The sequence below is a fragment of the Prionailurus bengalensis genome, chromosome D3 (genome assembly GCF_016509475.1).
Source record: "Prionailurus bengalensis isolate Pbe53 chromosome D3, Fcat_Pben_1.1_paternal_pri, whole genome shotgun sequence".
NCBI lineage: Eukaryota > Metazoa > Chordata > Mammalia > Carnivora > Felidae > Prionailurus > Prionailurus bengalensis.
The window spans coordinates 62,549,438-62,573,880 of record NC_057356.1 but is presented as its reverse complement, the minus strand read 5'-3'; the positions used below and the strand labels follow the sequence as shown (position 1 = coordinate 62,573,880).

The 24,443-nt window shown below is 37.0% G+C and overlaps 1 protein-coding gene across 1 annotated transcript in view; it reads right to left on the bottom strand.

Annotated features, from left to right (window-relative positions):
- The window catches only part of PIK3C3 (phosphatidylinositol 3-kinase catalytic subunit type 3), a 146,423-nt gene extending 127,965 nt beyond the window's left edge, over positions 1–18,458 (bottom strand). The window contains exons 1-4 of the mRNA XM_043558700.1: positions 18,283–18,458; positions 14,618–14,806; positions 9,985–10,128; positions 2,311–2,440 (exon numbers count right to left, since the gene is read on the bottom strand). Of these exons, the coding sequence (XP_043414635.1) occupies positions 2,311–2,440; positions 9,985–10,128; positions 14,618–14,806; positions 18,283–18,350 (531 nt within the window). The 5' untranslated portion in view covers positions 18,351–18,458. The remainder of the gene's footprint in view (positions 1–2,310; positions 2,441–9,984; positions 10,129–14,617; positions 14,807–18,282) is intronic.
- Positions 18,459–24,443: the final 5,985 nt, after the last annotated feature.

Below are 24,443 nucleotides of genomic sequence, written 5' to 3'. Positions count from 1 at the left end.
TCCTAAATGAAAACACTACATTAAAACAATTTTTTGGCACAAAAACAGACAGATCAATGAAACAGAATAGAGAACCCAGAAAAGGACTGACAGACGTATGGCCGACTCATCTTTGACACAGCAGGAAAGAATAGCCAATGGAATAAAGATATTCTCTTTAGCCAGTGGTGCTGCGAAAACTGGACAGTGACATGCAGAAGAATGAACCTGGACCACTTTCTTACACCATATGCAAAAATAAACTCAAAATGTATGAAAGACCTAAATTAAACAGGAAGCCATCAAAATCCTCGAGGAGAAAGCAGGCAAAAACCTCTTTGATCTCGGCCACAGCAACTTCTTACTCAACACATCTCCAGAGGCAAGGGAAATAAAAGCAAAAATGAACTATTGGGACCTCATCAAAATAAAAAGCTTCTGTACAGCGAAGGAAACAAATAGCAAAATGGAAAAGACAACTGACGGAATGGGAGAAGATATTTGCAAATGAAATATCAGATAAAGGGTGAGTATCCAAAATCTATAAAGAACTTATCAAACTCAACACCCAAAAAACAAATAATCCGGTGAAGAAATACGCAAAAGACATGAATAGACACTTCTCCAAAGAAGACATCCAGATGGCCAACCGACACATGAAAAAATGATCAAATCACTCTCATCATCAGGGAAATACAAATCAAAACCACAATGAGAAACCACCTCACACCTGTCAGAATGGCTAACATTAACAACTGAGGCAACAACAGATGCTGGCGAGGATGTGGAGAAAGAGGATCTCTTTTGCATTGCTGGTGGGAATGCAAACTGGTGCAGCCACTCTGGAAAACAGTATGAAGGTTCCTCAAAAAATTAAAAGTAGAACTACCCTTATGACCCAGCAATTGCACTATTAGGTATTTATCCAAGGGATACAGGTATGCTGTTTCGAAGGGGCACGTGCACCCCAATGTTTCTAGCAGCACTATCAACAATAGCCAAAGTATGGAAAGAGCCCAAATGCCCATCGATGGATGAATGGATAAAGAAGATGTGGTATATATATATACAATGGAGTATTACTCGGCAATCAGAAAGAATGAAATCTTGCCATTTGCAACTGCGTGGATGGAACTACAGGGTATTATGCTAAGCGAATTAGAGAAAGACAAATATCATATGACTTTACTCATATGAGGACTTTAAGACACAGAACAGATGAACACAAGGGAAGGGAAGCATAAATAATATAAAAACAGGGAAGGGGACAAAACATAAGAGATTCTTAAATATGGAGAACAAACAGAGGGTTACTGGAGGGGTTGTGGGAGGTGGGGGATGGGCTAAATGGGTAAGGGGCATTAAGGACTCTACTCCTGAAATCATTGTTGCACTATATGCTAACTAATTTGGATGTAAATTAAAAAAAAAAATAATAATAATAATAATAATAATAATAAATAAATAAATGAAGCATTTTTTAAATTAAAAGGTAGTAATTCAGCCTGCTTACAAAAAGAAGAGACAGGGGAGGTGTGAGAGCCATTTAGACCAGCTAGTAATACAAGGAATCTTTACCTCCAAGCAAGCAATGTAAGAATCTGTAGCATGAACACCTGCATCTTTAAGACTATATCACCAAAAAAAAGTGGTTATCTTGAAAATATCACCAAAAGCTCCACAGTTTCAAATCTGACAGAATTCAAACACAAAGGGCTATGTGTTATATAATTCAATTTTTTGAAACGTCCAGAATAGGAAAATCCACAGAAATAAAAAGTAGATCAGTAGTTGCCAGGAACCAAAGAGCAGAGGGAACGGTGATTGACCACTAATAGGTACAGTGCATGGTGACATATTTGATGAAAATGTTCTAAAATTAAATAGTAGTGTGACTACATATTCAACTTTTAGTGAATTTACTAAAAGCAACTCAACTATACATTCTCTGAGGGTGAATTTTATGGTATGTGAATTATTGTTTCAATAATATTCTTATTAAAAATTAAAATAGGGGCACCGGGGTGGCTCAGTGAGTTAATCAAGAGTCAGTCAGATTCTTGATTTCAGCTCAGGTCATGGTTCCTGAGTTTGAGCTCCGTGTCAGCTCTGCGCTGACAGTGCAGAACCTACTTGCGATCCTCTTTCCCTCTCTCTCTCCCCCTCCCCTACTTTCCCTCCATCCCTCTCATTCTCTCTCTCTCTCTCTCAAAATAAATAAACTTAAAAAAATTAAATTTAAATTAAAAAATAATCGGACAAGTCATAATGTCATTTGTACTATAGTAGACACATTCAGAACTTTCCACCTGATCCAAATTTCTTGTTTACCTTGGCAAGGCGGCTCATCTGATCTTCTGAGAGAGTACTGCTTGTTCTGCCAGGAGTTTTTGTGGGTTCTGATCCATCTGCTTCTACATTAGGCCAGACTTTCAAGTCGTGCATCCCTTGGCGAAACATGCTAGGCGAAAAGATAGTGTTCAGGGTAGAAGTAAATTAATGCACTTCATTATAGGACATTTAGGTTCCTAAAACAGAGAGAATTCCACACAGGAAAATGCATGTCTGTCTTGCCAAGCCTGAAACCTCCAGTGGGTTGTAAAGCAATTAACTAAGCAACTAAAATCCATGTTAACACTGTTTTTTTTACATGCCATTCTTTTCCCCTCCACACAGAACTATTACAGAAATCCTACAAGTAGAGTAGAAATAGAAAGTTCCATAATGGACCACACTCACATTTCATCATTTCAGTGGAGATCTGAGAAATAATAGAGACCAAATTCCTATCAAATAAAAGAATGTCACATTTATAATAACTGAAACCAAATTTAAATGAATACATAACTCTCTACTTTCAGTGACAATTCAGCACAGTAGAAGGTGAAGTCAAAATGCTGGGATCTGAATCCCAGCAGTGCCATCAACTATTACCTACATGACCTTGGGTATATTACCCAACCTCTATGTCTCAGTTTTCTCATCTATAAAATAAGATTATAAAGAGTACCTGTATCTCAGACTTGTTAGAAAAATTAAATAGATCGGTAGAAGTAAGAAGTACTTAGAACCATGCCTGCCACACAGGAAGTATTCAATAAATGTTAGCTATTATCAGCCTTTCACTAGGTATCATGATTTCTCTATCTTCTTTTGCACAAGAGATAGGTCTAAAACAGAATACAAATGCAGATTCGTATAAGAAAAAAATCCCCTGTCTATGAATCAAGAGATTTAACATACAGCCAAAATTCAATCTGAGGATGGTGAGATCCTGCTTTATAGTGAAAAACTATATATATGATTATTGATGGCCAAATTTCCTTCAAAAGCTACCAAGAAGATCTAGAGTAAAGGTTGAGCAAAGTCATAAAGGAGATTTAGACAACTGTTTTTTAAATATGCTACTATTAAGTGTCTGAGTGTTTTTTCAGGGAAGGATTAGAGATGTCCTTCTATTAGTGTGTTCTCTTTTTTCTTAAGTGTTGTTGTTGTTGTTGTTGTTGTTGTTTTTTAAACAAGACCTTTCAAACAATATAAAGTCTATCAAAGAGCATCCTCCCAAAGCTCAAAGAGCAAGCTGATGACTGCAATGGAAAAAAATAAGACTGGAAGTGAGTAGGCAAGTCCAAAGCATTTTGCACACTCTCACATTTAATAATTTTTTTTTAAATAAAGTACATTATGGGGTGCCTGGGTGGCTTCAGTCAGTTAAGCATCGGACTTTGGCTCAGGTCATGATCTCACGGTTCATGAGTTCAAGCCTCGAGTCAGGCTCTGTGCTGACAGCTCAGAACCTGGAGCCTGCTTCAGATTCTGTGTCTCCCTCTCTCTCTGCCCCTCCCCCACTCATGCTCTGCCTCTCAAAAATTAATAAACGTTAAAAAAAATTTTAATAAAGTACATTACATATATTGATACAGCATTTTTCCATCTTTAAAAACATTATACTTAACTATAAAAGGCTTACATAAAATTTTTAAGCCATTTATTATCATGTTCTGACTAATGGAAAATTTCTTCAGATTTTTCCCAGATAATAAAGAGGATTTTCACTGATTCTGTAATGTATATAAGCAATGATGCCATGAACAATGAGAATGGAATGATAAACGATAGCTACAAGCTCATGAGCACAGTAAGACTAAGGTATAACCATACTTGTTACAAGGTCTTTAAGGCTGGCAATAAACAGGTGGCACCCAGCAGCCATGCAAAAGCTTACCTTAGAGGCCCCCCAAAAATGCACTGATTAGTTGTAAAGAATAAAAATTCTCAAGATTTATCTACCATATTAAATATCAAAAAGTTATATTACAAAAAAAGCACATATGCCAGCCTTTTATAAAGTTCACTTCCTTTCAAATCAGGTATAGATTCAGTATCAAGCAGACCTGCTTAGTCTCTAAGAAACTGGGTACAGTGAAGCAATAATGCCACTTTAAATGAATATCCTTACATGTACCTTGAGAAACAGCAGAAGGCCTGCCTTCCTTCTCTCTACCTCTGTATCCCCCAGTGAATACTGTGACTGGCTGAATGTAACTAAATCAAAAATAAGTACATTTGGCAGGAAGTCAGTTTACTAAATGATTTAGGTGCCTTGGGATGAATCTGGAGAGAAGATTTAAGGATACGGGACGTGGAGGGAAGGGGTGATGCCAAGTGACTCAAATGATCAAGTGAATATATTACTTTCTTTTGACACTAATGGAACCTTTGCAGAGAGTTACACAGCCTCCAGGTGGCAAGCCAAAAGATGCTCAGAGCATCATGTCCACTTGGGAAATTAAGCCAAACAGGCAAGACAAAAGACACAGCATAGCAGGATCTCCTTCGGACTCCAGCGGAGGCCCCAGCAACAGCTGCTGCTGACGTTCCAGCTCCCAGTGCCAAGCCACTATCGCAGCCACTGCCCTGACTTTCAAATTCACATGTGGAAAAACATCTGCACGAGAAATCTGCAGCCTGCTTATGGTTCTCTGCCAATTCAATCTAATGATCAATCCGTTTTTTAGCTACTTAGAAATCTCACCAGCTAAACTTTCAAAATGAGGACAATTAGTCATTCTGGCTGTATCTTAAGAGATGAGTCTTTCAATTATTAATTATACTATTCTCCAAGAAGCACCGCTTCACACAGACTCAAGTAAACAAAACAGACATTAGCAAATACCAAGAGTTGACAGTCACAAGGTTCCCAATATTATAAGACAACTATCACATGCTTTGAAGACCACTTCTTAAAAACTAAGTCCATACCAGCCCTACTTAGGGGAAAAGGTGAGGAGCAACTGGGGTTATGTAATGGTTCAAGAAACATCTGAAGAAACTACAGTCTAAAGCAGTTTCCTTAAATCACAAAAACCGTGGTGGCACGTGACATGATTTTTAACGGTAGGAAGGAAAAAAAAAAAAAAAAACTACAGCAGCTTCCTGCTGAGGCCACCCAAAAGATGGATGCCACTCTCTCTGCCGAAATGTCAGCAGCAGCATGCAGAGAAGCAGCTGTGACCCCGCAGTACCAGCAGAGGTGTGTACCCTGCCACAACACCTGAACATCCTGAGCAGTCACACACAAAGCTGCACACAGTCTAGTACCGTGCCAGGAGACGCCTGGGCTTACATGCAGCACAACCCAGTTCATCTCAAGGAAAGGCCCCAGGACACACAGAGAAAAAGGACTTATTTCAATTTCATAAAGTTTCTTATGCTTCCTTTTTCTGAGGTGAAGGTCAGGATAAATGTCAACCTAGAGGGAACAGGAGGAGATGATCCACCTTTTCTTCATTCCTTCCCCACTGTTCAAAGTATCAGAGAAACCTCTATTGAAATCTGATGTTATCATTTGGCTAACTGACATACAACCACATAGGAGCTATGTGTTTTGTTTTTGTTTTTGTTTTAAAAGTGAGCTAATTCAGGGGCGCCTGGGTGGCGCAGTCGGTTAAGCGTCTGACTTCAGCCAGGTCACGATCTCCCGGTCCGGGAGTTCGAGCCCCGCGTCAGGCTCTGGGCTGATGGCTCAGAGCCTGGAGCCTGTTTCCGATTCTGTGTCTCCCTCTTTCTCTGCCCCTCCCCCGTTCATGCTCTGTCTCTCTCTGTCCGAAAAATAAATAAAAACGTTGAAAAAAAATTTTTTAAAAATAAAAAATAAAAAATAAAAGTGAGCTAATTCAGATAATCAAGTACAGAGATACTAAGTACAGATATAAGGCAGGAATTCGGAAAGTAATAAGTCAACCAGTCCTATTTGAGAAACCCTGCTCTAAGTGAGGGAGGTGCACAGAGTCAGTACCAATCTCCAACACGTTTTATTTTCACCTGACACCTCATGTGTTCAGGACATGGACGGGCCGCATGACCTAATGTCCAGTTAAGAGTTATGAAAAAACAGAGGACTCTCCAAGATTCAAAGTCTTAATTTACTTAATATCAGGAAAACGAATTGAAGTTGAACTCCCACCTATTGCTACCACTACCTTCATGGAAATATTTGGTGTTTAATTACTTCTTAAAGTACAACAAATACTACTGACTCATGTTTCAGGCACATTTCCATCATGGTTTGGATGAGAGGTAAAGGAATGCTTCCTTTACTGGGGTTCATACAGAAATACAAATTAAGCGGGCAACAGGATGAAAGAAACTCTGAAAACAACTGCTGGCATAAGTTCTACAAGTCGACTATTATAAAAAGGTTAATGCAGCGTTTCCCAAAATGTTGATCCACAGGCCACAGCATCACTCAGGATCCTGCTTACTAAAAATGCCGAATCTTGGGCCCCATGACACCCTCACTGAATTAGTGAGAACACAGGAAGATGACTGTCTAGTGAGCTTACCAGATGCTTCTTATTCATAGGTTGATTACTACTGACTTCATGTACTTTTCAAAAACTTGCCAAAAGTCAAGTAAAACTGGGTCACAAATGTTAATTTGAGAAAGAAAGAGTTTGTTTGGCTTTAGGCAGTTCATTTTACTGCACTTCTGTGGAAATTTCGGTTGTCTCATACTTACTGTCTAGTCCAATTGTCTCCTGAAACTATATCCTAAGGTCATCTAAATGCAGAGGTGTGTTTTTATGACAAAACCTCCAGCTGATTTTCCAAAAGGGAAACCACTTATAAAGAGGTCAAGAGGAAAAACCAAGAGGTGTATCTGTTGTTTCTCAAGAACATTTAACCACTAACTACACAGCAAGAGTAATAAACTGTTGTGCACTTTTTTACTGTGTGGCAAACCCCACCTTAGCAGAGAACAGCAAAAAGGAACAAACACTCTGGAAAAGGAACAATACTGACTTAGTGACATGTCCATTCTAATGTAACATGCTATTTTAACCAAATTATAGGTAATGTGTCAGACTATGTCTAAATTTGTTCTTTCATGAATTTCAGTAATAAATATCTCTTTAATAATTACATCAAACAAAAATACCTTCACATTATTAAGCAACCAAAGTATTCTAAATGAAATTACATCTAGATTTTGTTCATGAGTTGAAGGCTTTCTAACACACCCTATCCCTGGATGGCAAAATTCAATTATTACAAAGGTGTCAATTTTCTCCTTTAATTAACATATCTAATTCAATACAATTTCCTAACAAAATAACAGTGAGCTTTTTTTATTTGAAGAAATAATAAAAAGTTTATCTAACAAACAGACTATCCAGAGAAATTATAAAAAGGCAAATAAGGAAAATGCTCCCCATCTAATATTAAAACATTTTGTAATAGTATTCAAGACTAACAGAATAGTTCAGAAATAATGTTGAAGCTAATATTTACTGAACACTTATTAAGTTAATTATGTGTCTTCAGTAATTTATCATCATAAACTACTCTATAAGATAAATATTGTTATATCATTTTAGAGATGAGGAAACTGAGGCAGCAGGATATTAAATAACTTGCCCAAGGGTACAAAGATAATAAACAAATGAGCCAGGATTTGAACCCAGATAATCTGGTTCTCCATGCTGCATCCCTAACCACCACCATATGATATACTACACTGTTTCTCTTAGACTTCAATATGTGATGAACTGAATATATAAGGGTACCATTTCAAAACATTTGGAAACAAAGGCCAATTTAATAAATAGTGTTAAAACAAGTAAGTAGTCATTTGTCAGTCTTCTGGTTTTTTTTAAGTTGATTCTCAATACATCACCCCTTTCAGAAAGTGATTTTAGATGAATCAAAGACTTAAATAAGAATAAAAATCATAAGAGGAAATCTCTTTTAAAATTAGAAAAGGACTTTCTAAAACAATTCACAGCCCATAAAAATAAAAGCTGATCAACATGATAATTTAAGGTCCATGAACAGCAAGCAAACAAATAAATATATACTAATTCAAAAAAAGTCGAACAGGAAACACAATATTTGTAACATGTAACATGCAAATGGCTAATTTCATTAATCTACAAATAACACCTATACTTTAGTAAGAAAACTGACAACTCAAAAAGAAAGCAGAATTTTATGGCATGTGAATTATATTTCACTTTTTGAAAAAATAGGTGGACATCAAAAAGCAATTCACAGAAACATACACAAACAGTAAACGAACATATCAAAATATGACCATCTTTGTTTAAATTTAATGATGTGCAAGTTAATTCAGGCAATAACATTATCTGACTTTAAAATCAACACAAATTAATAAGTCTGATAATACCTAGATTAAGTTCTCTACCTATTTTGCACTGAAAAGAAGTAGGGTTTCAGAGATTCCAGTTCGGGGATGAGAAACTGCCCAATTAGCCTGAAATAGTGTGTCAACCAGACAGCAAAGAAGGTACGAATGACTACTGGAGTACTGTCACAGAACCAGGGAGGGGATAAGCTTGAAGGAACTATTACTGACCAAAAATGGGAGTGTTTGAACACTGTGAAGACTAAAGACAGAAATTAATTAAAACATTTCAAAAATGTTTAAGACTAAAAGTTAATGACAAAACTTAAAAACAAAAAGAAAAAAAAAACTCCATCATCAAATAGACAAGTTATCAGAACACCAACTCATTCTTAAAATTGGTAAAGGAGAAAAAAGTGAACATTCATCTGCCTTTCCTATATAAACAGTGTACCGAGATAACTCAATACCTGATGAAAGACCACGTTCTTTACAGGAAAACCCCAATTAATAAACACAGAAAAGAATAATAGAATATCACCAATTCTCTAAAGATAGTGATCCTTCTGTTCCAGGAGAAAAAAGGAGAAAAAATACCTTTCAGGATTATGCTTTTGTTGTTGTTGTTGTTGTTATTGTTTTACAACAAACTTCTATTATCTGTAAATTTTTAAAAACTGCGTTGACACCATTTCAATGATATAGTCACAGTGATATAATCACTGTCATTATTAGCAATGCTTTTTAACTCTGCTTATTGCCCTGTCACTACTTTGAGAAAGCAAAAAAAATGTTTTAACAATGCAATTACAGGGGCGCCTGGGTGGCGCAGTCGGTTAAGCGTCCGACTTCAGCCAGGTCACGATCTCGCGGTCTGTGGGTTCGAGCCCCGCGTCGGGCTCTGGGCTGATGGCTCAGAGCCTGGAGCCTGTTTCCGATTCTGTGTCTCCCTCTCTCTCTGCCCCTCCCCCGTTCATGCTCTGTCTCTCTCTGTCCCAAAAATAAATAAACGTTGAAAAAAAAAAAAAAAAAAAAAACAACAATGCAATTACAGTATACACCAAAGAGCCTCTTTTTCTAGCAAGATTCGAATTTCTAATGACTATTTTCAAATAGAAATCATATTACCAATCACTAACTGTATAGTAACTGAAGTTGCGTTTCTTAATTAATCTACCTGCATATCCCATAGGAAATTTGTGTCAAATTCAGTCTCAAGAATAAAGGAATCATGTATACCAAATATGTTTTTGCTTCATAGGACACAGAGCACCAGAGTGGGTATAAACTATTAAAGCTCTCCCAAAAAGAAAAGCTCTCCCAACATTCCTAAAAGATCAGAAGAAAAGAATGCTTACCCATATTTTCCAAAGAGCGAAACCGTTGTTCCTCCCACAGGCACTGCCTTCCCTGGTCCATACACATCCCATATAGTGAGGGCCACTTGGGCATTCCTGGGCAGGTCTGGGTATTTTACAGGCAGTTTTAGCCATTCATTCCAGCTATAGAAATAAAGTCAACATAAACATAAAGCTAAGGAAATAAAGTGTGTGTGGGGGGGGGGGGGGTGTGTGCGTAAACTTCCTTTTAAATTAACAAACCATACTTTTGTATGATTTGTCGAGAGAAAATGTTCCAAAAGATTAGGTTGGTACTACAAAAAATGTGACACTTACCTCGATTCTGATGGAGGCAACTTCAATTTTAAATACAGAACACATGAAAAAAAAATAATGAAAAGCCAAGCTCATGAAAATTTATACTGGTATGCTTTAATCAAGAAATTCACATAATATCACTAAGACACAGGAAAGTGATAATGGCTAATAAAAATCTGGTAAAACACAAGCATGTTAGATCCAAACTTGTTTTGAACGTAAGTATGATTATCTATAAGCATTTTCCAGAACACAGTTTTTACATTATAAAGAGAAAAAAAAAGAATTATTCAAAATGCTGCTGAGGATAGTATGGTCCCATATTATACAAGAGTACCTAAACAAAGGAGAAAAAAACAACCAAAACCCTAAAGAGGTCAAAGTAGACTATCTACTACCACCCTAACATGAAGAAGTTACCAGACTGCTCTGGACAAATATATGACAATTTTTTACATATTTTTCTGTTCCTCAAGTTATTTCATCAATACTGATAATGCAAAGCTATCAGGTGTCACATTTTTAAAGCATACCTGTATATATGATTTCACTGAAGAATGTTCATGCTTAATAATTTAGTAATGATAACACAGCTCTTTTTTTTATTTCTATTTATCCCTGCAAATTTTCTTCTGCATTCAAACTTCATACTGAATCTATTTGACAATTTCAACTCCCTTAAACAACAGATGGCTTTTAAAATCCCAAAAGAAAATTATGCAAACAATACACAAACTAATACCCAGAAGACACACAGAACTGTTTCTCTCTGTTTACTCAAAATTATTCTGTTTGCTCAAAATTATTATCAAAGGGGCATATCCCAGTCTAGGTCAAATACATCTGCATCAGTAAGAAATTGAACAGAATTTTCAAAAACTTAAAGGATAAATCATTTATGCCCACCATATAAATTCAAGGACCTACAGGAAAATTAGACATGACTACCAATTTAAAGGAGAATCAAAAGTTATTAAATCCTTTTCTTCTATGAAGAACTTAAAAAAATAAATCATCTCTCAAAAAAGCCTTTCTCAAAAAAGCCATTCTTCACTAGATAAACTTCAGGAACTAAATGAATTTATTTCATTACTGTACACAAGGTGGGTCTGACTGAAAGGGTAAATACTAAGCAGTATCATCTTGTGCCAAGAAAAAAAAAAAACACAAAAATTAACTAATACAGGCTAAAGACAGAAAAATCAACAACAATATCCAAAATGAACTATGGAAATTCTCACTTCTATATTCTGTCCTTTGACTAAAAAACAATATCTATGACCACACAATCATCTGCCTCAAACTTGTCATCTAAAAACACACCCCCACACCTTTTTAAAATCAAATTAACTATACTGTAACCTGTTTTATATACTGGACTGCTGCAGAAGAGTTCTTTTGAAGAAAATCAATCTGCAGATATATGATTTCAAAACTCTAGATTTTCCAGAAATTATGGAAAGATCTGATCAGATATCAAGAAGATATAAATTCTGAACCCCATTTTGTTCTCTCCCTCTCAGCACATCAGGCCTTCCACACGCCCCAACCCTCACTGAGCTAGAGACTAAATCTAGTTGGCAACTTTCAAAACATTTCAATATTCTGAAGCCTGATTCTGCATGGCTGGATTCTCACCACCCCACATACAACTGTACTAACCTTCTTGTCTGACCAGTGCACTCCTAAATCCTACTTTTGTCATTTCTTAATTATATTAGATTATCAGTCTGTTTCTCTCTCTAAAGTCATGTCACATCCTTTATGGGACAGGAGAGAATATAAATTAAAAAAAAAAAAAAGATTTAAACCACTTGCCTACAGAATAATTCTTACATATAAAACATGGAAATCTGCAATATTCCACACAAATGACAACTCTATTTAAATGTAACTAAAGTACAAGATTCCCCACTATGGACAGGATAGAATAGGAGAAGACAGAATAGACTTGGGTAAATTTTGGATGAATCCTTACTATTTGAACTCTCACAACTCACTATCAGAATCTCAAAAATCAGATTCAGATCATTAGGAATCTCAACTATCCAAAAATACGGTCTAAACTAAGGAAATGCAAAATTTTACATTGTAAGAGATCCTTTTACAGTATAATTTATTTTTCCTAAGTTTACACTATTTCTTTTTTAAGTGTATAGAAGGTGACTGTGAAAAGTTTGCCCTCAAGCATTTTAGGAGGGCAATTTTTGGTTTGATAAACTGTAAAAAATTCACCTCTTAAATACCAAAGAGCAGGGTGTACAAAATCTACAAATGTCTTCCCCTGAGCCAAAAGAATATATTTAAAAGAAACAAATAAACCAAACAAAAAGCCTATCCTCATATTAACCCAACATGAGGTATTTTCTCACCCTATCTCCTACACAGATGTGTTGAACCTTTCAATTAAAAGAAGCCACTTTAATTATTCTGCAGTACTTACTTGTGTAGTAAGCACTTACTTGTGTAGTCACAATTTTAAAAATATTAAAAAAATTCAAACTTCGGGACAGCGAATATGGCAGTCTTTATATCTTTCAACAATACATAACACATAACAAATGAAGAAAGGAGTTGGCAAATGGGAAGAGAAAAGACTTGAATCTCCCTGTAACGGGGAATATGCTTTTTCTCTAATTTTCTTTATTGCCAAGGCATGAAGCAAAACCACTATATGATTTCCCTCACCAAGAAAAGTGGAACTCACCATAAATGTTGATGGTCTAAACCTAATTTGTAGTTTTAAAGTCTTTTTTGAAGTTATAAGCCACCTCAAAAAATCTAATAAAAGCTTTGAGCTCTGTCCTTGTAAAAATGCACAAGATACAAAATTCTGCATACAATTTCAGGTTTTTGCACATTTCCTGATTCCAGTTTAAAAACCTAATATAATTAAGGAATCCTGGTCCATTGCTTTAGATGTAATTATGTATTATAATTATGTACTGCAGTTTTGTTTAACAAAAGAAATACACAAAGGGATGCCTGGGTGGCTCAGTCAGTTAAGCATCGGACTCTTGATTTCAGTTCAGGTCATGATCTCAGTGAGATCGAGCCCTGAGTCGGGGTCCACGTTAGGCGTGGAGCCTGCTCAAGATTCTCCATCTCCCTCTGTCCTTCCCCCTGCATGTACATATTCTCTCTCAAAAAAACAAAAACAAAAACAAAAACAAAAAACAAATACACAGAAACACAGTTAGAATGATAAAATATTTGGAATATGCTTTAAAATAACTGGATATAGATGAAACACAATTGGCTTTGATTTAGTAATTATCAAAGCCAGGTGATAGAGTCTTGGAAGTTCATTGTATTATTCTCTCTACATTTGCAGGTTTGAAATTTTCCAAAATAACAAGTATATACATATATATATGTATATACTTGAGTGTGTTTGTGTGTGTTTATAGCTATCCACAAAAGGACTACTAAAGAAATTACACTATTAAAATAGTTGGTTTCAACGAAGCCAGATCACTAGAGCTCAGACTTCTGCTCTCTGAAAAAACCCTTCTCAACCTACTAGACCACACTTGGTAAACACAGGGCTGTACCCTCAACCTGGTGGTCCATTTGGTCACACCTTTTTTTCATTAACACTGTGGGCATAAGCTTCTTCCTTAAGAGGCACATAACCTGTGAATCCTGCAGAGAGCCTACCAGGGTGCTGAATAACCCTCATGGGTAGAGCAACAAAACTGCACTACATAATCTATCAAATAAGAGGAGACAAGAGTTTGATTTCAGGACCCACAACAGTGTTCTGGAAAAACAGGAACTTCATGTTCACTAGACTTACCTTGCAACCCAACAATGGTCTGCTAATGTACCATGCTCAATAAACCATGAACTTTTTTTTAAGTTAGCTTCATATTTAAAATAATAATAAAAATCTGATCCGAACAGATGACAACAGATCTCTCTCTCTGAAAATCTGAGCTACAAACATCAGGTTGGACAACATTTCAGACAATCCAGAAGTGTTCACGTGTTCAGGGCGTAGAGTGGTAGAAAATTTAAAGATGTTACACATGTATTTTTGGTTTGGCTCATTTTATGAATCAGTCAAGTACTTATAAAAATACACCAATATATTGAATACAAACACAAATTCACTTCTACCTAAATTGCGCTTACAATATTACTATATATAATATTTTATTCCATCTGAGGAGGCTACTGCTTTAAACTATTAGATCAATGCTTAGAGGTATTAGGTACAAAAAAAATTTTTTTTAATTTCCTCTTTAATCCCTACCAAATCATTCTTGCCACATTTATAAAGAAATAGAAGAATAGTCTGGAACCCACCATATGCAAGACAACAACTTACTTCCATCTTGTACTAAATGCTTTGTAGGATGTTCTCACTGGCAAGGCCAGAGGCTTCCCTTCTGCAAAAACTTGACAAGTAACATAAAGATCTGAGCATGTCTCCTGGTACAGCCCTGAAAACTTCAACATTGGGTCTTCTAGAACGGCTTTATAACTCTTTTGTTCTCTTTTCCCTTCCAAACTTCCTCTGAAAGTATAAGAATAATAATGTTTATAGACATTTTTAAACATATACACAACATACACCAAAAATAGTTTACGTTTGTATCACGGTAATCTTACCTCAACATCTTCCTGTATATAAAATAAAGCCACTTTTACATCTTATAAAGGTCTCTTAAAATCCCAACATACCTAAAACCATTCTAATCTTCATCGACATATTTCTCTATTTTACGCTTTTACTTAATTTTATATTCTGTCATCATCTCTTGATCTACCTTCTAGACATCACCAGCTTTCCAGGCCTTAGTTTCACTTAATTTCAAGCTGAGAACTTGTTCATGTATTCATTCAACAAACATTCACTGTGCTGGGCACAGACGTCCAAAAATGAAAGATGAGATAAATAATAAATAAAGTATTTGCTTCCACTTACTTGTAACTGTATATTCTTTTATTACTCTTTTAATTTTTGTTACTATGTGTTATTATTTATATATGTTTATATATATATTATATATATTATCATTATATATATAATGTAACTCATAATATTATCTGATCACATTAAATTAAAAAAACACAATTAGAAATCATAAAAGAGGGGCGCCTGGGTGGCTCAGTCAGTTAAGCGTCCGACTTCAGCTCAGGTCATGACCTCACGGTCTGTGAGTTAGAGCCTCAAGTCAGGTTCTATGCCAACGATTCAGAGTCTGGAGAATGCTTCGGATTTTGTGTCTCCCTCTCTCTCCGTCCCTTCCCTGCTTGCATTCTCTCTCTCTCAAAATATAAAATAAATTTATTTTATGTTAAAATAAAAACGGGGCGCCTCGGTGGCTCAGACGACTGAGCATCCAACTTCCACTCAGGTCATGATCTCGCGGTTCATGAGTTCGAGCCCCACGTCGGGCTCTGTGTTGACAGCGTGGAGCCTGGAGCCTGCCTCAGATTCTGTATCTCCCTCTATCTGTCCCTCCGCCGCTCATGCTCTGTTTCTCGCATTGTCTCAAAAATAAATAAACGTTAAAAAAAATTTTTTTAATAAAATAAAAACAAACAAAAAAAATTTTTTTAAAAAGAAGTCATAAAAGATACATACAAACATTAAAAAAGAGGTGGGAACATTGCTTGGACAAGATTATGTCAAATATTGTGCCTGGCATTTTATAAACTTTATTACTTTTCACTCTTTTCTCATTTTATAAATAATGAAGCAGAGACTCAGAGGTCAAGCTTATTGTTCACGAAGTAACAGAGGTGAGAATAGAAAGAGGCCAAAGCCAGCCAATGTCCTTCCTACTGCAGAAAGATAACTCAAAGAGTCTCTCGAACACCTAACCTTGCTTGGGAGCAAGAGCTTAGCATCCCAGACAGATGTCTGAAATGAGCCTGAACAATATATGGAGATGAGAACCAAAAGGTAAGGAGTTATCCCAGAAGAACAGATAACCATATATAGAGGCAAAGAGGCAAGATGGTAGGTTTAGGGAACTACAAGTTGTTTGGTATGGCTAAAGCATAAAGCTCATGTGGCAAAGAAGCTAGAGATGAGAATGAAAAGTAGGTATAAAATGAAGCTAGGTAGATACCATATTCAGCACAGTGCCTGACACAAAGCGAACGTTCAAAAATCTGTTAAATGAATGATCTGAAGCGACAGTAATGCAATCAGATTTATACTTTTGGCAGCAGTATAAGAACATAATGGAGAGGAGAGACTGAAGTGTGGATCAAGGATATGAAGCTGGTAGATTCAAGACAATTTGTGAATGATTAAACACAGAAGGTAAGAGAGGGGTGTGTGCAGAACTCCAAAGTTTTCTGTCTTAACCAACCTGCTGAATGATGCCAGCAATCATGAAAATAAGAGAGACGACATGGGAAGATTAGAGTTAGAGGGGTAGGCTAATGATGTGCCAGTTTCAGACAGCTGCTTTTAAAGTGCTTTGGCACATCCAAAGTGACTATGTCTCTCAGGCAGTTTGATTTCCAATTACAGCGCTAAGAAAAGAGACATCAAAGTGTAACTTGTTATTAAAACTGTAGCAATTAAACTAAAGAACAAACTGAACTGGAGAAACAAACTGAAGGGGAGAACAAGCTGAATTAAAGAATTCACTATTCTCTGATTATATGATTCTAAGTTGCTACTTCCTGTGCCCAATAAACAACAATGGCAGTCACAGAAGCTGAAAGACAGCACTGAATTTTGTCAAACTTCTAATTTATGCTTTATTGTTGCCTCAAAATACCAAGTGTGTAACTGTTAATAACAGGTCAGGGTTTTTTTTGTGTTTGTTTTTGTTTTGTTTTGTTTCACTTTTCTTCTTTCCTTCTAATATTCAAACGTTTCAAAAAATTAATTCATATGTCCAAGAAATACTGAGAGGTAGGAGACTGAAGGAAAGCCCTTTACCAAATAATAACAATGCAGTCCTGTATAAACAACTAGTGCCACATGCTGTAGAAATTTCCTGAAATGGGTGTGTAAATGATTTTACTAAAGTATAGTTTGGTTGTTGAATTATTATTTTTACTACCACCACAAGATGGATAGTAAAAGATCTGTCAGAGTCTGAAATAAGTAACTTCTGAAAATAAAAGGAAACAGTCCTTCAAAGGTGCATCTGACAGCTGAGAAAACGTACTCACTGCCTGTATGCAGCCCTTTGCCAGAGGCACATTAGACGAATACTGACTAAACATATTATGAATGATGATATGATTCATAATTTATGATAGCTTTCACATATGAAAATACTTCTATAAGACTGCCCTAAAATGGACATAATTTCCAACTCAGTCCCACCAGTTCCCAGTCTCCGTTCCAGTAATCTCATCTCAAGCTGTCATGCCCTTGGCCTTTACTTCAACTGTGATGCCCCAAGATTTTCCTGCAAGGCTCTTCTCTCATATCTTCTGGTCCCTTTGCAACTGCCACCGTCACCTCCGAATGACTCCCAACTTCCCTGGCTAAATAATGCCACACGGTCCAAAGATTCAATCTAAGCCTCTATCACCTCCTGTGCTTCTAGTACTGTATCCATGTGCTCATCTTATTCTCAACTACCAGGTCCTTGCCTGTGTCTACCTCTCCATAATTTCTTTAGTCTCCCTTCCACCTGCCAGCCCCGTTCTAAAGACCTTCCAACTATTACCAGCCAGAGGACGACTTAACTGAGACTTGATTCCTTCATCTGTAAAATGTAAAAACCCTCAAAAGGTTGCTGTCAACAGCAAGATGCTTCAAACAAAGTAAAACATCGTGGGACTTTAGAGCAGCCTCCTACCGCTACCCTCTCCCAGAGACCTAGTCTTCAATCTTTCTTTGACATCGCCCCTCTCCACGCTCCCGTTCTCCTCCGCTTCCCTGGCTGCAACCCTCCCTGCCGCCCCAGGCAGGCCTTTAGGCTAATAACCATCTTCTCCCCCCAACCCACAGGCCCCTGCCTCAGCGTCCCCAAGCCCCAGCAATCACAGTCACTGTCCCGATTCCCTTACATCTTAAGCTGCACGTTGATGTCCAGGTCGCAACTGTAGATGTAGTGAAACTTCTCCGCTTCTCCCATGGCACCCGCGGCAAAGGCAGCACCAACCTCTAGAAACAAGGCGCTGGAAAGACACCGGGACCGAGCAAGCTAAGCCCCACAACACAGGCGCTTCCGGTTCCGCCTCTCACGCCCGCTGCTACCAATCCCTGTCCGGAGCGCGACCCGACGCAGCGGAACTCCCCGCCCAACTTTTCCTTCTGCGCAAGTGCAAAAGTAGCTCACCATATTGCTTAAGGGTAAGTGGGACTCCGGAAACAACCTATCTGGTTACATTCCAGGCTTCCTGTGTTTTTCCTGTTTGAAGAACTTTTTTTTCCCCCGTAAGAAAAGAAGCTGGCTTTTGCGCTTGAGCTCCATCTAAAATCAAAACAAAATTCGATTCAAAAAGAATGGTAACAGTCTTCGCTCGCTGTAGGCTAAACAAGGAGCAATTACAAGAATTAGAATTTTGGCAAGTTCAATTTCCAATGGCGTTTCCAAAAATTGTGAATTTAATCCCTAATTTCCTATCTCAAACAAAGATTTTCTCTTTGTGCTATATTTCCTCTGTGTGCCCTTCTTTGTGGAGAAAGGACCAAACAAAGAACAAAGAAACCTGGGTTCCAGTTTGGCACTACCGATATTTACGTTACTTTGGGCAAATCACTTGGTACTTGCTTGCAATGGTAATTTTCACACTCAATTTGGATTTCAAGACAACCCTAGTTAGAACGTGGAAACATCCAGTAACAATCTAGAACTAAGTTTCCTGAACCCTATGAACTCCTACAATGCATATTTTTTTATAATATTTAGTATTACTTAAACTTGTAATTTTTATTTTCAACTAGATTCAAACCTCCTGGAAGACAAGAATATTGTGCATTTACTTCAGTATCTGCCCCCACTAATGCTCAATACACTGTCGAGTTTAATAATTCCTATTTATTATTATCGGCTATAATAAATAAAAGTTTCCATTTTGTATATGTTTATTTTTAGGTGCCACATTGCAATAGGAACATGGGTAGACTTTGTATAAATTACAGTAATTAGGGGAAAAATAGGTTTCACGGAAGAGTTAGAAGGAGTGTAGCTGTTAAGCTAGAAGAGCAAAACATGGCTTATGCACTGTTTTGGTCAAAGTAAGTTCTCAAAAACATTTGTGAAAGCAAGGCTAAGGAAAAAAAAAAATGATAGTTTTTTCCTGTAACTTAAAGTTCCCAAAAAAGAGAAGAGAATTGAGTTGTTCTTAAGTGTAACTACTACCAATGGTTGGAACTTACAGGAAATGTAATATCAGGAAGCAATAAAAATTAAACTTTCTAATCCTCAGAGCTGTCCAACAGTAAAACAAATACTTACACGTGCCCTATGGGATAATTCCAGCAATGGTTGTGAAGTTTGATGTGAAACAGACTTATCAAAATTGAATAAAATAGTTATAATTTATGAAGGATAAATTCTATGATCCCAGTACTCACTTAAATTACTTTTATTATAATGTTATTTAATGTATAAACCTAAGTAAAACACCATAAACCTACATATATATATATGCAATTTATAATTCTTATAAATTATTTTTAAAATTTATAAATTAAATATAAGAAGCTTCAAATTAACAACCTTAATATAATATATAGTCTTTTTGGTGAAACTCTATTGTCTACAACATGCACTGCCTACTCTTACAGGACTGGTTCTTTGAAATTCAGCATGTCTGTATTGCTGTATTTCACATAGCAATATTTTTTTCTTGCCTCCTTTTTTATTCACATTACTATGAAATTTTCAGGAGTATAAGTACCATAATGGCATTTGGCCTTTAGTTGGCCCCAAAAGAGTTTTTTTTAGCCTTAAGTCTATCTCTGTCCATTTCTCCTTAGCTCATGACAGTTAAAGTGATACTAATTGACCCCAATGCAGCTACAAACACAACACAGATAAAGGCATAAAAATGAAGTGTCAGCACTTAGTTCTAAGATATTCATTCATAGAATCCAGGATAGACATATATTAACCTTTTAAAGATAATGATCAAGAAAAAATAACATTAAAAATTTATTATGGGAAATATTAGAAGATTGGACAGTAATTGGTAGAGACACTACTACAGCAGCAGCAGCAGCAACAACAACAACAACAACAACAACAACGCTAGTGTGCCAGTTAAGGAGGAGGATTTTGGTAAGTCATAGAAGGATGGTAAAAGTCACAGAAACCAAAACTGGCAATGCCTTTCCAGACCAATTTTCAGTCAGGAAGGTGTTGGTTAGTAGATCTGAGTACCACAGTCCTGTTGGCAAGGCCATGGTCATATAGGAAAGGGAAGCCTTTGGCATTATACTCTGAAAGGAGAAGAGTGATATTTTTTTACATGTGATCTTCCACAACTCATAAATATAACACATAATTATGGGACACAATTTGTATTTCAAGAATCCACAGTTCTGTGTATCACTGTCTACTGCCTGTCTGTAGGGAAATGTTTTTATGCATAATCTTTGTATGGTAGGCTGCTTCATGGCTACTTGGTCCTGCACTTAATTCACCTCAGCAGTTGCAGTTTTGGATTTTGTGTTTCTTTTGCCATCTTTTTCAATCTCATGTTTATTATTCAAATAAGTGATTTTAATAATAATGGTTCATTCCTTCAAGTTGCCCAGGATTCAGGCAGTGGTAATCAGGTTTGTTTTTGTCAGTTCCTGTCACTCAATTTCTTCTCTTTTGTTTATAATAAAATTTGGATTTATAGTTTAAAACAGGCAACCATCTATTATTAAGCTTCTGCAAGAAAGAAATAATCATGATACCATGAGATTAAAATGATCTCATGGTTCCTTTTTCTCCAGTTAAAAAAAAAAAAAAGCCTTTACATTTACTTTTGCATCCACATGACTCCTGAAACAGAATGCTACAGGCACCAGTGACAGTCACAACAAAGTTTATTGCAATGAGAGGCAAGGCCAACCGATCGGGACCGACACTCTTGACCGGAGTGCAGTCTCAAACAACCGGGGTACAGAGTTTTTATAGCCGACCACATCGTCTTATCACTTGGGGACAGAACAAAGAAATAGTTCCCAGATGGGGGTGGAAACAGTTCAGACAAGCCCTTGCCCCAATCCAATCAAACACTAATCCAGTTAATTTTCCTTGAACTTTTGTTCCCTTGATTGATAGGACAAGGCTGTTATCTGTTAATCTACAGTGTTAAAACAAAGCTGTTATTTCTTAAGGCTACAGGTTAGCCCTAGACTACAATTTAACCCTTACATTTACCCCAGGTGTTTTGGAACCTAATTAAATGATAGAATAGTGTTAGGAAACTTGAAAACTCCTACTTCATAAGCCAAGACTCTTGGCCTGTTATCAAGTTACTTACAATGGGGGAAAATATGGACTTGAGAAAGTCTGCTAGTGATCCTGAGCAGGAACCCACAAGGCCTGAGCTGTTCTATTTAAGAATGTAATTTCTTTCAGCTACAGAAGGGAAAAAAGTCAAAAGCATGAGGCATTCTGGGAAATAATACACATATATCTTGCATGTGTGTGACTTTGTAATATTTCTATTATGTACTAGAAGAAGTTCCTCTCTCTGTGTCACAATTGAGGAAAAAAAAAAACAACTTGTAGTTAGATGACATCCTGTCAAGAATCTCAGCTATGAAAGAGGGATAGAGTCCTCTCTCCCCTAGGAAGTATGATTAGGTCATGGTGAAGAAACATTGTTGTGGTGGGAGCTCTGTGTCTCTTCAAATCTCACTCAATATGGGAGTGATCTCTAGAATGCAATCTTGGAGAGAAGAGCTAAAAAACAGTGTGAGAAACATCTGATTGTTATATTCTTTTAAGTCAAGATTTTAAAAGATTTTTTAAAAATCTAAGCCCCACTGACTCTGGGATTTTACAAAATTATACTAGACCCTGGAAGAGTCTCCACCCCCTCCACCACCCCTGCCAAAGGAACTTCCATTAGATCTTGGCACTGCAAGCCTAACCTCACTCCCTCAGAGAGAAGTCTCCTCTGACCTCACCCTCCTCCCCAACACTGATAAAGTCATCCCACTCAAAAACCTTTCCATTTTTGCACTCATCTTTCACAGTATTTTCAAGAGTTTCTGTCATAATAATTTGGTTAATGGTTATCTCCCCACTAAATTACAAGCTCTGTAAGGGAAAAGTTGTGTATATCTTATCCAGGACTGCATCCTACTTTAGTTCCTGACACAGGGCAGATGTGTCTAAGCAAAGTAGGGAAGAAACAAGCACTGGTAGAAGTTCTCTATGTCAGATAACATGTTAGGCAATTTCATGTGTATTATTTTATTTAATTATTTCAACAATAAGTTACTGTTATCCTATTTTACAAAAAAGTAACTGTAAGATAGATTAAGTGATTTGTGTATAATTATTCACTAATACATTGGAAAGCTAAGTGTATCTGGCTTCAAAAGGCATGATATTTTTACCAAACAGCAAGGAAATATTGCAAAATAATTCCTGAACTTACTTTTTGCAACAGAAAACAAATCATTCATGGCAGTATCTTTAGCATCCTCGATGTTAGTTATTTAGCACTGCCCTTGATCCCTCTTCCTCTCTATAGATTGTATTCTCAGGTAAACATCTTGACTTATTACAGATTAACTCCATGGAGAGAGGAGATTTTGGTCTGCTTAGTGTCTTTGAAGGTCACCCATTTATGTAATAAATATTTACTGAATGCTTAAAATGTGCCATGAACTATGCCAAGCATTATATTGACTATTGGCCCCTCCAATCTCATCAGGGAGAAATTGGTATTCCCCATCTGCATGTGACACCACCCCTGACATCCCTCACTGTGTGTTCCCTATGTCATCATGCAAACTGTCCTGTAAGATCATAGGCCACAAAGATCTTTATTTCATTTCTTCTATGGATATTATGGATGACAAATGACTTTAGATTTTCCTAATAACTCACAAATGGCCCCGAATAGCCAAAGTAATTTTGAAGAAGAAGACCAAAGCAGGAGGCATCACAATCCCAGACTTTAGCCTCTACTACAAAGCTGTAATCATCAAGACAGCATGGTATTGGCACAAAAACAGACACATAAACCAATGGAATAGAATAGAAACCCCAGAACTAGACCCACAAACATATGGCCAACTAATCTTTGACAAAGCAGGAAAGAACATCCAATGGAAAAAAGACAGTCTCTTTAACAAATGGGGCTGGGAGAACTGGACAGCAACATGCAGAAGGTTGAAACTAGACCACTTTCTCACACCATTCACAAAAATAAACTCAAAATGGATAAAGGACCTGAATGTGAGACAGGAAACCATCAAAACCCTAGAGGAGAAAGCAGGAAAAGACCCCTCTGACCTCAGCTGTAGCAATCTCTTACTTGACACATCCCCAAAGGCAAGGGAATTAAAAGCAAAAATGAACTATTGGGACCTCATCAAGATAAAAAGCTTCTGCACAGCAAAAGAAACAATCAACAAAACTAAAAGGCAACCAACGGAAAGGGAAAAGACATTTGCAAATGACATATCAGACAAAGGGCTAGTATCCAAAATCTATAAAGAGCTCACCAAACTCCACACCTGAAAAACAAATAATCCAGTGAAGAAATGGGCAGAAAACATGAATAGATACTTCTCTAAAGAAGACATCCGGATGGCCAACAGGCACATGAAAAGATGCTCATCGTCGCTCCTCATCAGGGAAATACAAATCAAAACCACACTCAGATATCACCTCACACCAGTCAGAGTGGCCAAAATGAACAAAGCAGGAGACTATAGATGCTGGAGAGGATGTGGAGAAACGGGAACCCTCTTGCATTGTTGGTGGGAATGCAAACTGGTGCAGCCACTCTGGAAAACAGTGTGGAGGTTCCTCAAAAAATTAAAAATAGACCTACCCTATGACCCAGCAGTAGCACTGCTAGGAATTTACCCAAGGGATACAGGAGTACTGATGCATAGGGGCACTTGTACCCCAATGTTCATAGCAGCACTCTCTACAATAGTCAAATTATGGAAAGAGCCTAAATGTCCATCAACTGATGAATGGATAAAGAAATTGTGGTTTATATACACAATGGAATACTATGTGGCAATGAGAAAGAAT